The sequence below is a fragment of the Strigops habroptila genome, chromosome 17 (assembly GCF_004027225.2).
Source record: "Strigops habroptila isolate Jane chromosome 17, bStrHab1.2.pri, whole genome shotgun sequence".
Taxonomy (NCBI): Eukaryota; Metazoa; Chordata; class Aves; order Psittaciformes; family Psittacidae; genus Strigops; species Strigops habroptila.
This window is the reverse complement of record NC_044293.2, coordinates 3472644-3486111: the sequence shown is the minus strand read 5'-3', so window position 1 is coordinate 3486111 and position 13468 is coordinate 3472644. Positions and strand designations below refer to the sequence as shown.

Sequence of the window (13468 nt, the reverse complement as noted above, 5' to 3'; positions counted from 1 at the left end):
TTGTCATATCTCTTGCATGATATAGCCAGGGTGCTGCAGCCCTGAGTGAGCTGTGTTTTTGTGATGATCTCAATAATGCATGATTTTCACTTGGAAGAATGCAGTCTCTCGTGACTAGGAGGGAAAGCTCCATGCCTGTTATTTCTTTCTGTTTCATCCTCTGCAGGGATGGAACAGGACGTGGCTGTGTGCACAGAGGCAGCACAAACCAGCCCCCAGAATCGCAGCATCGCTCACCAACAGCAGCCTCAGTCCCAACACCATGAGCTGGGTCCATCTCCTGCAGCAAGGCAGTTTTGCAGTCCTGGTGAGTACTGCCGTGCTTACTTTCATGTCTATGAAATGAAGGTATCTCTGTGCCGTTCTTCTCTTACCACAAGGATCCTACTGTGAATACCATGGCCTAGACAGCAGCAGTGCTTAGGTTCTCCTTAGCTTGCTACATTGTTTTGACTACACGACATTCCATAATTTAATATTCCCTGCAGGAAGCCGTTGTGTAAAATGAGGCTGTTTCCGGGTATGTAATAATGGTTTTGATAAATGCTCCATATTGCATGCTCCAGTTGGTGATTTATGGTTTTTAGCAGTTAATCAGGGAAGGGGCATTTCCTTTCTTTGCTTGTCTGGAGGCAGAGGTGCTGGAGTTACAAAACATTTGGCTTTCCTTTTAGTTGCTGCTGCAATAGTAATTCTTTCCCCTACTAATCCCTAGGCCTCAAAACTCTTCCAGGCACTGTAAGAAACAATCCACTACAGCAGGCTGCTGCAGTATATATGGTCCTGAGACCATTCTGGATGGCAAATTTTAGGGGAAGAAAGGATGTTCTTACTGTATTGCATATTGGAGGGTCTTGATTAACTCCTGTCTTCATACAAATACGCTGATTGACTTTGCTCATGTGTCTTGATTTTCATTTGTTTATGCCCTGGTTATTGGAGGCCTTTCCTTATTCAAAAGATGAGGTCTGCATTCTCACTGAAGCCAATGGCAGGCTTCTCTAATCTTTCTAAGTAACTTAAGAAACACTGTTGACCCCAAGTCCTTTTCCTCCAGGGAATTATACATAGAAGATCTCGCTTCCCAAATTAATGCTCAGATTTAAACCTTCCTGATCCTAGTCCCACCGCAGAGGTGTCTACACAGCAGTGGCTCTACCATGGCCATCTGCTAACCAGCAGCAGTGATCCTATGAGTTGCTGTAACATCTTAGCTAAATAAATCACATCGTCCTCTAATCCCATGCACAGGGATAGCATCTGCTCTTCCTTTCCTTATGAGGTGGGGCTTTGTGTGCCAGTTTGTTTCCCCCAGGCGACCTCCTCAGCCTCTTCACTTAGCCAGGTGAAATCACAGCTGCTGTGATTTCCTTTTCACAGCGATGGGAACAGGACTGAGCAGCTTTACCTACCCATGAAACACCCAGGTCCCGCATTCATCCGCCTTCGTGATGTAGTTTTCAGGCAGTAGCCCAGAGCAGCCAGTTGCAAGGGAAATGCCATAAATCCAGCCCTCACTTGTACTGGTTTGTTCCACTGGGGACATGAAAATAAAATCCCCTGGGACCAGCTCCAGTTCGTCATCGTTCTGGGGGGTGTAAGGATAGATCACTTGCAGAGTCTGGGGGAGAAACAGAAGCAGAAATGAATGAAAGGATTGCTAATGGAAGGAACCTTTAGCTGAATGGGGCAGGAGCACTCCTAGACTGGACATTTAACCTTAGCAAGGTGTGAAGAGCTCTCCTCGTAATCCATTACTTTGTGCTTTATCCAGGAAAGCTTTACCTTCAGAGGAATTCCTGCCACTTCCCACTCTGCTGTTGGAAAGCTTTACTCCTTCTTCCCTCTTTGATTCCAGTCCTATCTTTGATAACCAGGAGGGAAAGGGGGGGGTTATTTTTTAGCACAAGCAAAAACATAATTGTGTGCTTAAATCTAGATCAGTGAGTATAGTTCTATAATCTTCACTGGAGCATGAGAAATCCACACGTATTAAATATCTGTCAGTAACCTTCCCTGGAAAGCAATGCCATGTTTAAAAGGAGAACAAAACTGTTATTGTCACTGGACTTTTGCAACAGCCTCACAGAAGGAATATCCATAATCCGCTGAGCACCTCTGATGGTGTCAGCCCATTTGCTCACCAGTCCTCCTAGACTATTTGTGGCATCTTCAAAGGAGGATGGAAACTAGTCACTGTCACCTGATAGCACAAGGCCAGAACTTTCACACATGGCTGCCTGAAGTTAGATATGCAAAGAAGTGAGCTGGTTTTCATCAGTAACTCCCTTTGCAAACAGTGATGGTGTTGACTACTTGTGGCTTCTAAAGGACAAGATGACTCTTTGGGTAGGAAAGGAGGCTGTCAGGCATGGCCTAGGCTGAGTTAGAGCGCTGTGCATGAGAGACTTCAGCTCTCCAGAAGCTTTGGCATCTGTTTGTGTGTCTGGTTGTGGACAATGTGCTTTGGTGGGATTAATCACCCCAACCGCAAGAGTCTGGTTAGCTGCCTGAGCCTGGGCAGGCACCTTCTGGAGGTTCCCTCCTCCAGAAGTTGATTCATCTCATCCTGAGATAGACATCTTAGATGGGTCAGATGACTCACTTTGTGGAGGTGCCCATTTCTCTGCACAGAGCCTCAGTGCAAAGGTCTAACTTAAGTTAAAGTTAAAGGTCTAACTTGGGGATATTCACAGGGAGGGGAGATGAATCTCTTGTGTGGTTTCTGTATGTTCAAGATCCCAATCTACAAAATGGAAATAATGTATATTCTGTTGGAAAACAACATTATTAAGAAAACTATATTAGGAAACTTTGATACTGCAGTTACAGAATACATACGAGTAATTGAAGTATACAAGCCATGAGGATAAACATCATGAAACTAAATGCTGTGATTAGCAATAATATCAAGTCTGTACAGAAGAAACAGATAGCGGTCAGTTTAAGATACCAGCCTGATTCTTAAGAGATCAGACCAGCTTACGTTGATCTAACAAGAAAGTCATTGTTAGAATTAATTAATCCAGCAGGACATTGCTCCTGCAAGAAGCAAGAAAGGAGGTGGGTGAAACAGCAAGTCTACACATTATGAATAAGCAGCAAAAGAAAAGGCAAGATGATCTAAGATGAGTGGTAATATGTGGGAGATCTATATTCTGGGTGTCCTCGTGGGACCTAAGGCAAACTCCTTAATGTCTATCTAGTCCGCGCTGTGTATTTGTGCATGGGAGCCCTCACTGAGCTTGCAGCTTGTGAGCACTCTTGAGCTGCAAATGCAGCCAAAAAAGCCTCAACTCTGCCGGGTTCTTTTGTGGGGGGACTGAAACAAGCCCCAGTAATTTACCTCGTGGTTAACGAAGCGTATGTCTCGAGAGAATATCGCGGCAACCCAGTCACAACCCAGCTTGACGTCGATGTTCTGCGCTAGCTTCTCCAGCGTGGGCAGGTGGCTGGTCTGGAAGTGATAGGCCAGCGTCACATGGAGCTGCTTCTTGTGGGGCTCCACATGGACATCTGCAACAAGGAGATGCCAGTTAACAAGTACTGTCGAGATTAGCAGCTTTTGGAAGGTGTAAGGGTGTCTGTCACCTCTGAGTAGGGGCTGGGAGCTCAACTCTTAAAGATAGCTCAAGTGGAACATACTGTAGGGCTGTTTCTGAAGAGGCTTTGGGGAAGTCAAATGTGAGCTCCCTGTACATGTTGCACCTTGGATCACATCATGAGGCATTTGGGGTCTGATTCAGGCCTGAGTCACACCCGGGTGGTAGAAAAGGCATCCTTGCCAAACTGCCATTTGCATGCAGAAAACAATGGCTTTCTGGATGGTGTGATAACAATTATTGTCATTTTGAACCCACTGGGTCTTCTGCCAAGAAAGACACTTTTCCAGTAAAGGTGTCAGCTTTGTCATTAGCACCTTTCCAGAATAAGCCTGATTTTTACTCTCCCTCCTTTAGTCTACGGTTACAATTATAAATCCATAGAATTTACAGTTGCAAGTTGATTAAATCTTTTCCCTGGACATTAACTGGATTGCCAGTTTACCCACTGAGGATGAGGTATTCTAGAACTGTGGAAACAGACATTGATATGATAATGATCCTGCAGAAAAAGAACCTGTATTAGGAAAAGATTCTAGGAAGCAAAAAGGTGAGAGTATGTGAAACACTGGCACTCTTCCAGTCGATGTGGAAATCATGGGATACATTGTTGGCATGCAATTTATTCTTGCTTATTCAACCAAAAATTGCAATTAAATTTGACCGATTGTTCAGTCAAAATTGCAGCTATTCAGAGGCTTGGCTCCAAGTGCCAGCCAGGGGTAGCTGTGCGAGCTCATCCATCTCTTTTTATTTTGATCAGCAGGAAAAAATATGCTCTGGATCTTTGAAAAAGCCCCGGAGACTTTAATGTGATAACCTGACCAAGCTGTGGACTGCAATGCAGCAGTCAGCTTCCCCTATGAAAGAACCAATTTGGTCTGAATTGGAGCAGTTGCAGGGGCAGATGCTTGTTGGAAGCCACTGATGCTTCCTTCTCCTGGGTCAGTGTTGTTGGGGTAAGAACTGCCCCTTCTGACTGTGCTGATTTGGAGGGGAACACTTGTACCACTCTCACGTAGCTGCAGCAGTCCTTGGACCTGCCCGATGTCTCTGTGCCTGTCGTTGCCTTTCCAAATGTGCATTTGTAAGATAACAGCTCTTTCCTCCCTCTTCTAAAGGGAAAATAACTTCTAGGTCGCTATCGGGTGAAAGCACTGCATTTCAGACGTGTGATGAACCTATGATGTCTGTTTCTCTTCCTCTGAATCAGAGGCAGGGACTTGTAGATGTTCTGCATGGTGTTATGGGCTGCCTGTCGAGCATGGAAGCATGCCAGGGACTTGGAAGTTGCCATATCTTGATGCACTTAAACTCCAGGATAAGCCTGTGATAACGAAGGACTAAACTGGTTGTGTTGTGACTAGTCCAGGCTGAGCATTACAGTGATGGAGGGTGGGAGGATTAGTCAGGGAGCTATTACAGTGCTTCGGTACAGTTCTGACTTCCAAGTCTGGAGGTAATCGGAGGACACCCAGAGAGCCTGTTCAGCAGTGGAGACCATTGAAGCACAGGATGCCCTGGTTACTTCCCCTCTCCCAGCTCCTGATGGGTTCCTCCCCTCCAGAAGTAGTAGAGGATCAGGCAATGGAGCCAGAGGTGTCGGTATTGGGACTGGAAAGGGCACTTGGGGTCTTCCCTTTACATCTCAGAAATGCAGTGAACAAATGAACAGAGCCTTTACATGGCTGAGGAAAGTTCTGTGGCCGCGGCTTGAGGCAGTGAGTGGCGCAGGAAATGCTCAGCCTTGCAAACAAAGCATCTATCTGAAAGGTTAAGGAACCACCAAATGTCAACTTCCCTTTCAGGAGATAACACTTGAGACTAAGTGTGAGGTGCTCTTTCAACTGAAAAAGCACTGAAACCCAAAGCACGGGGTGGGGTGTTCCTCTGGGGCTCAGCCTGCAGGCCACTTGTAAAAATCAGGTTGGCTTCATGAGCTTTGTTTCTTCACACCACCAAAACTCAAAATGCCCAATCCTTGACCAAGCTGTGAGTGAGCTCTTGTAGCTGCCACGTAGTCACTTACCTGCTTTAGAAGCAGCCTCTGCAGCGAAGTCTGCAGCAAACTTCTTGAGCACCTCAGCACTTTCTTCCTTGACAAAAAGCCCGATGAAGTTTGAGGATGTGTAGAGCTCCAATGGCAGAGGGGCAGGGAATTTGCATTTCCATCTCATCACGGTCGCCTGCAGAGCTTCAGTGAGAGCGTCGACCTTGCTGTCCTCACACTGCCAAAGGAAGCAGGATAAGCTCTGTAGTGCACTTAGTAGAGGGGAAAGGCTTGGGTGTGTGTGGATGGTCTACGCTTGCTATAACACAGTGAGTAAAAATCACAGGGTCATAGAAAAAGGCACGTTTAGAAATCCTCTGCCCCTCCCTTGTCCTCAAAGCAGGATCAGCTATCCCCAAATAACTTCCTTAACCTCACCCCCTCTACTCTTATGTTAGCAATCACTGGAGATGATGAAAATCTGGTCTTCTGCTGCTGCTTTTTGCTGAAAACAACCCTTTTAAAACCCAGTTACCACCCCAGCAAGCCCAGGCAACATCAGCTCTAGTAAAACCCCCCCAGCTCCCAAGCACAAACCCTTCTGCAGCGGCTGAATGAAGCATGTAACATCTCCAGGCTGAACCTGGCAAGGGCTGCTCATGAATGCATGCATAAAGGCAATGGAAAGAGGAACTCTGGTTTACCATAAAGAACTGGCAAAGGGTGATATGTGGGAAAATGTTGTGAGCTTTGTTCTTCCCACAGATCTGCTTTGACTGCTGCCAGAATTCAGACAGCTTCTGAGCCAGGGGGCCGGTGGGGCGCAGGTAGAGAACATACTCCCGAGGCAAGGTGTCATCGAGGAATGGGTCACCCACATGGGAGAATAGCCTGAGAGGGAGAGAAGTGTTAGATTGACAGATAAAGACTCTTTTTCCCACAGCAAAACCAGCTTCCCCTGTCCTCAATTCCATTTGTTCTCCCTTTATGGGATAAATCAGCTCCAGCAGGTCAGGCAGAGAGGTGCACTGTCTCACTTGCAGCCTATTACCACTGCTAAGTAATACAGAAAATAGGTTTTTACTTTCAGACTGAGGCTCTGAAGATCTAACCTGGGTCACTGCTTCTGCCTTTTTGCCTTTCAATGTCCAAAACACAGGGAGGAGAGCACTAGAAATTGCTCAACATCTTTGAAAAGGCAGCTCTCAGTTTTCTATTTAGATGATAGGGTAGAGAGTAGTGGTTCCTTTCTCTCACTTTTCTTGCTATTACTTGAGATCACAAACTCTCTCAGGCAAGGCTTGTTTCTGGATTGTTTATTTACAGCACTTAATATCTCACTCATTTTTCTAGTGGCCCTGTTTAAACATTGCACATTCTCATGACTAAAACCTTAAACACGAAATTCACTAATTTGACTCTTTTTAACATTTACTACTTCATACCAACCAGTCGCAAGCTGCTTGAACACTTCTTCCACCTGTCGATGCCAGTGCTTTTTGTCTGAAGAGAGAGCAAAAGAAGAAGAGTATTTCAGTGATGCTGGGTTATATGGCTGTAGTCACATCTACTGCTGGAACCTGGGTCCTTGCTGGGGAAGGGTGTGTTTAGAAACCTGTGGGACATGCTTTCCAGGATTGATTCTCTCAGCCCTGGGGCTTTCAGATGTGCTATCTATCAAATCACCATACACTGAGGAGCAAAGCCATGCAGCATGTTCAAAGGATGTGATGGAGACCTCTGGGTTTTCCCTGCTTGGCCTGGTGTATTTCTGGGTGGTGAAGCACCAGCTGTTGGCATTTAATGACCTCTGTGCTTGTCGTTTGCTCAGCATGAAATTCAAATGTTTGGGTCTGAAGTGCAGACATTGCAGTAGAACCGAGGACGGGAAAAATTCAGCTGCCACCAGAGGGCACAAACCTGATTTCCTTCAGGTTAGAATAACCTGCAGAAATTTGCTAGCTCCCTATATTGAAAGGGCTCTTTTGCTTATTTCCCTTTATTACGCCTATAAATCTCTTTTCACTCCAGATGGGAAGACCCAAGTCTTTTGCTCAGCAGGTTTTCCAGTTGCAGAACAAACCTGCGCAGTGCTGTTTCACTTGTAGCTGTGGAATAGTGTTTTCCAAATGCTTGACATCAGCATTGAAACGCAGCTGTGCTTCAGCTCAGCTTTGTAACACTAGAGGCTGCCAAAATGGAATTCACCCAGAATCCAAACGGCATAAATATTTAGCACAGATTATGAATGAAGAAAGCAGAAAAGGATAGAAACGTTAGGATCATGGGGCAGAAATCATGCCCTCAGTTGGGTGTCAGGAGGCAAATTCCCCATGAATAGACAAATTCTGAGCTTCCTATTTAAGGGAAGAAGGGTAGTATTGCTTGCAAGCAAGTGCTACAGGTAGGAGGGAAACCAAAGTGAAGAGGATGCTGGTTTCATTGAATTAACCAGCACATACTTGTGCAAAATGGTGTGGGTAGAGGAAGATCTGAAGAGCAACAAGGCGAGAGTGGGGTCTCCAGGCATCTGTCTCTTGAAGCCATATGGCCGGAAAAGGAGCGACATCCTACAGACCCACCACACTGCACTGGTGGACAGAGGTGTCTTTCCCACCATTAGACGACTGGGAATACATTCAACACCAGCACAGCTCCCACCAAAGGTGAAGCCTCACTGGCTGCCATTTGATGTGTGAAGCACGAGCAGGGCTACAGCTCAGTCAGCGACTGACAAGGTGACAACCAGCTGTATTCTCCTGTTGCTAGTTTAGCTGAAGCAGCTTTTGAAGCTTTTTGCTCTGTGGGGTATACACCATATCTTAGAGCTGCCTGCTGTTAGTGACAGCAAATCTGACGGAGGACAGGAGAACTGCTAGTTTACACTGGCCAGTCCCAAGCTGTAACCTCATATGGTATGTTACAGCTCAATAATAGTGCAAAAGACCTGCTAGCATCTTTAAGCTACAAGGAAAATGTCCAATCAAAGGGATAAGATCAATGTTCTATGCACCCTGTGTTATCTGCTGCGAGAAGATGCTGCTGGTTGGTTATAGGAAGTGGGTACAAGTAAGGGAAAAGGGTCAGGACTCCAGGGTCCAACCTGTGGCTCTAGGATTTGGGCACCTGAGACCATCCAGCATTGCTTGTTTGTGCCTATGGTGCTGTGTAGGATGTTCACTGTGCTTCTGTTGCCCTTTCTGTGTGCAGTGATGACTTCGAAGCACTCTGATAACCATGCAGGAATACTCGGTGTTACCCACCAGCTTGTAGACGTGTGTTGTTGACTCAGCTGTGTTTCAGCTCTGCGCTTGGCTTCCCCACCCCTTGAATATACATATTTTTGTTCATTTTGAGAGTAAGAGGAAGGCAGAAAGATAATGCTGCAAAAAAGGGCTGTGTTGCAAATGTGTGATTATGAAAATACTTCCTCCTGAAGCAGTTTTCTGCCCTTATCTGCCAGCATTCATTGGAGCTCAGCAGTGTGCTTGTCCAAGCACCTGCCTTCTGGAAGGATGCATCTTGTGCGGTCAGCATTGTAGTTTGGTCTGTTCTATCTCACTGACCTTTCCCTAGTCTGGCTTAGACGCGTTATGCAAAACAGCCTCTGCTTTGCTTTGAAAAGTAGTTAAGAGCAAAGAGCAAAAAACTCTCCCCTTGCACAGGCCGGGAACCTTTCAGCGAGGCTGCTTCTTGGGCAGAGCAATGGCTGGCTATGGATTTTCCTTACCCTGGTTTCATTGTCTACTTCTATTATGCTGCTTTTGCTCATTCACCTCCCCTCTTGCCTGGGTTGTTTGTGCTCTTTGAAGTACAACCAAAATGTGACTCTCCTGACCATACATCTTGAAGTGTGTCTGTTTGAGGCAGCGCATTAAAAACATCCTCCCAGTAAAGCTCTGCCTTTGAAATGAGCAGTTTCTCCTGTTGCAAAGTGAGGGCAGACAAGCTGCCTCTCTCCTTATTTACTGACTCCAGAACCAAGAGCAGGTCTCTGAAGGAGTCATGCACAATCAAGCAGGACAGACAGTTCTGCCATGCACCCCTGTTGACTTGTTCACTTAATGAATTGATGTTTCCTTGCAATAAACAGCACAATAGAGCTCTGCTGGAATCAACTGCAGCTCCTTCTCCACTGCTTGTGTGCTCCTGGGACCCCAAAGGGCGTTAGAAAACATTAGGCTGGGCCCCACACATGTTTGTTCGTGTGTGATTTCGAAAGGTGCCTATCTCTTCCATGGAGACAATAAACTCTCTTTTCAATTTAGTTTTCAGTGCAAGGAGGAAATGCTTCATAAAGCAAACAAAAGCCGAAGTATATTTTTATCATGGGACCTGAAGCTGAGAGACTGCTTTTTGTTTCTTTTTAATTTAGTGCTGGGAATGGTGATGATGACTGATAGCCTCTGGTTAGTCACAGAACAGGGCATGTACTCCATCCCTCCAAATACGCTCCTCTGTAGCCACCAGCCAGAACATGGGGAGGACCTATCCTCTAGAGGCTCCAGCTCCCAGGCCCTGTCAAAAAGAACTTTGTGAGCGTTGATTGCTCACAACTAGTCACAGCTATGTTTGGCCACTTACAGAAGTGGCCTGATTTTCACAATTGCTGAGTGCAGTGGGAGCTGGAAGTCATATTCTGCCCCTGAGAAAATCAGGTCACTTAATTAGGTGACTAGCTATGGCCGAGGTGCTCAGATTTACTCATGCTGGGTAGCAAGCGTTGGCTGTGGTATTGTAGCTGGTGGTAAGAAGTGGTTTTGGGATGCAGATGCACCAGAAAAGGGAAAAAAGAACCCAGAAACTAAGTTATTTTTCATAATCTATCAAACTGTCATTACATGGTAATAATCTCTGGCTATGCAAAAATTGCAGCTGGATTCAGATAGGAGGTGAAGAGCTTTGTGCAGCATTACTAGTCCCTCAAGCCACCCAATTCCTCCATCTCTTAAATTCTGCTGCCTCTGAGATGAAGTACAGGGAAACCATTTAACAATGTAATAGCAATTTCGAACAGGCAACAAGGGAGATGCTAAAACGAAGTGCAGGTTTGGAGATGGAGAATTTAGGGAAAGGGAAAGAAGATCCTAACAGCAATGTCTTCTAAAACCACCGCAGGTATTTTAGCCACCACAAAGAATCAGATGCTTTTGGTTCTTCAACCTCAACCTTCACACTCTTCAATGTCAAGTCACAAGGAAAGACTTCCCCTACTCAATCACTGGTTAAACAGTACCTAAATATTGCCAGGAAGTGTCCCAGCTAAACAGTTGACCCCTTAGCCTGAAACATTACGGTGGAAAGGTGCTGCTGCCCCGGCATACGTATTAATGTGTAAATGGTGCCCATTTTAACCCCAGCTTTCTTAATGGGAAAGCACACAGCTCTGCATGCTACAGAACTTAACTCATTACTGTCAAAGGATTTTTGGTTTCCTGCAATTTCAGGGTAGGAAAGAAAAAGCCAACAGGGTTATGTCAATTCAGCTAGGAAATATGTATCAATAAACATAAAGTATAATAGCAAAATCCCATTTACTTCAGAGGAAATTACTGTAATGGGGAATGATGCATTGACCATAAAGAGAACCTTCAGTCTCAGAAGCACCACACAGAAATCCTTCCTCTGTGAGTGCTCAGCTTTCTTATTCTAGTCCAGTTTAAAGAAGGAGGGGGTTTATGGCTGCCGGTGGTGCTGTAATGCGGGGGTAATGAACTGTCATGTGGAAAGTTAATGCAAACAGCAGAAGAGCAAGGGACAGTGGTGAACTATTCTGAGATATTTCTTTATCTGCAGCTGCATTATACTTTATCACTGAAAAGATATGCAAAGTTTGGGGTGTTGATGCCCATAGCCGAGATCATCTGTGTGGAAGGTGCTGTGGATGGGGAACATGAGTGAGTTTGTGCAGCATAGCCATATAGGGTCCTGAGCCTCCATCACAGATGCAGGTGTGGAGATATTCAAGCCTGGAGCTGGCCCTTCAGGCACATACAGAGCAGAGACCATTGCAGGCAGCCTCCTCCTCACACATTCAAATACACCAAGGCTGAGTCACAGAGCTGGTCTGTACCCTCAGGTCCAGACAGCCTGTTTGTTCTCTATAAGCAATGTCTAATTCATATAAAATTGGCCCCTCTGGCTGCTGTTTAGGACTGAATTTCCCAGTTTCCATTGGCTCTCCCTTTGCTATAATAAGCAGAGATTCAAACCCCGCCGTAGGCAGAGCTGACCTGTCTCTGTTGTAAGAGGGAGCTTGCTCTGCTGCATGTTGCTGCTCACAGAGGCAGCAGAAAACACTAACAAGCAGTCTCCACCTCAGATCCACCTACGAGTTGTCTGCCTACAGAGGCACCAAGGGATTTGTGAATGAGCAATGGAAGGACGGAGGCAGCCTGTAAAAGAAAGGGAATGACTAAATCTTCCCTTTCACTATGTGCCCCAAGCTTAGACAAACTTCTTATCTGTGAACAAAGCCCCTCAGAGGGATGAATTCATCGTTTCAAGTAGCTCTGAATCTTTGGCCCATAAAATATTTAGCTGTGTAAATAAAGATTTTTTGGGAACTGCATTAAGCGTGATGGAAGTACTTGGCTCCCCTCATCACTGGGTTCAGTTCAAAGGGCTGCCTGACATGATAAGATAGGAATTATGGATCATAATTTATGCCAAATGAGTTTGACGGAAGAATGCTGTCAAATAGGACATTTTCTTAAGATTATAAGCTAGGCGCCTTTATTTTTGTATGTATGTATAAAATATGTATTTATGTAAACATACTAAAATAGGTGTATGTATAGGGAAGCAGTTAGAAATTCTTTACAAACAGTAAAAATCCCAGCTTTATGTGGGATGTGTTTCCAAATGTGTGTGTTTCCAAATTGCCCATCAAGTGACCTTTACAGATTGTTTATACCCTTAACAGTACAATAGTGGAAAGGTGTCTATTTTGGGCTTCCAATAAACAATTGCACATTGAAGAACAATTTTACAAGCAAAATTCCTGTCCATCTAATGGTTTCATTATTTGATGTAGGGAGATATACCGAAATTCCAAATAACTGACCACATTTCTCACAAATTGCTTGGTGGTTCTACGTGCAAAAATGGCCTCAGAGAAGGGTTCTTTCCAAATGGTTTTTGATGTGGGTTATTCACTTGTGTTCCTCTGAACTCTCGACGTGCAGAATTCAATTGGTCACCCAAAATCATATGATATCGTTTCTGTTCTTATTTGGGTGACCTTATGTCTATAAATAGCGACAGGACAGGAAGATAGCACCAGGGATCAAGTTCCTGTTAAGGGCAGGGGGTTGTGTAGGTTCCCTTTCTGCAGTTTGTTAAGGAATAACAAAAGCAACCTGGGCGTTTTTGCAAGACAGAAAAGACTCTGACATAAGTGCATGGCTGAAGAATTACTTTTTCTTCCCTTCACTGAGCTTTCGCTCAATCCTTCAAGCATTACCTTAGCTTATGGTTGGTTTCTGTGCTTGATGGTGGACATAAAGTCCTCCTCACGTTTAACTGAGTGACTCTAATTGCAGCCACATCCTCCACGCAATGCGAGTTCATTGCTATACACTGAGATCCCCTGAGGAACATGCCGTTCAGTACAACATCCCCAATTTAGGTCAGCGAATGCTATAAGCAGATCACAGCTATGTTCAGACCCAGGTCTTGCTTGATATACAGGAACTTTCAGAGTACAGGGAACTGCGTGGCTGCACAGTGGCTATGGAGACTGCAAGACTTCAAACTGTGCTATATCCTGTAGGTCACATAAATGTTTATAGAAGATGCCTGACAGAATGATAGGGGCTAGGTAGTTCTTTTCCTCCTCCTTCCCAAGGGGTGGCTGCTTACTCCCAGCTACTGA

The 13468-nt window shown here is 45.2% G+C and overlaps 1 protein-coding gene across 1 annotated transcript in view; it reads right to left on the bottom strand.

Moving 5' to 3' along the window:
* UBASH3B (ubiquitin associated and SH3 domain containing B) overlaps nucleotides 1–13468 on the bottom strand; it is a 63861-nt gene that overhangs the window by 13912 nt on the left and 36481 nt on the right. The window contains exons 2-6 of the mRNA XM_030505332.2: nucleotides 7042–7095; nucleotides 6297–6483; nucleotides 5632–5830; nucleotides 3347–3516; nucleotides 1413–1621 (exon numbers count right to left, since the gene is read on the bottom strand). Coding sequence (XP_030361192.1) covers nucleotides 1413–1621; nucleotides 3347–3516; nucleotides 5632–5830; nucleotides 6297–6483; nucleotides 7042–7095 — 819 coding nt within the window. The remainder of the gene's footprint in view (nucleotides 1–1412; nucleotides 1622–3346; nucleotides 3517–5631; nucleotides 5831–6296; nucleotides 6484–7041; nucleotides 7096–13468) is intronic.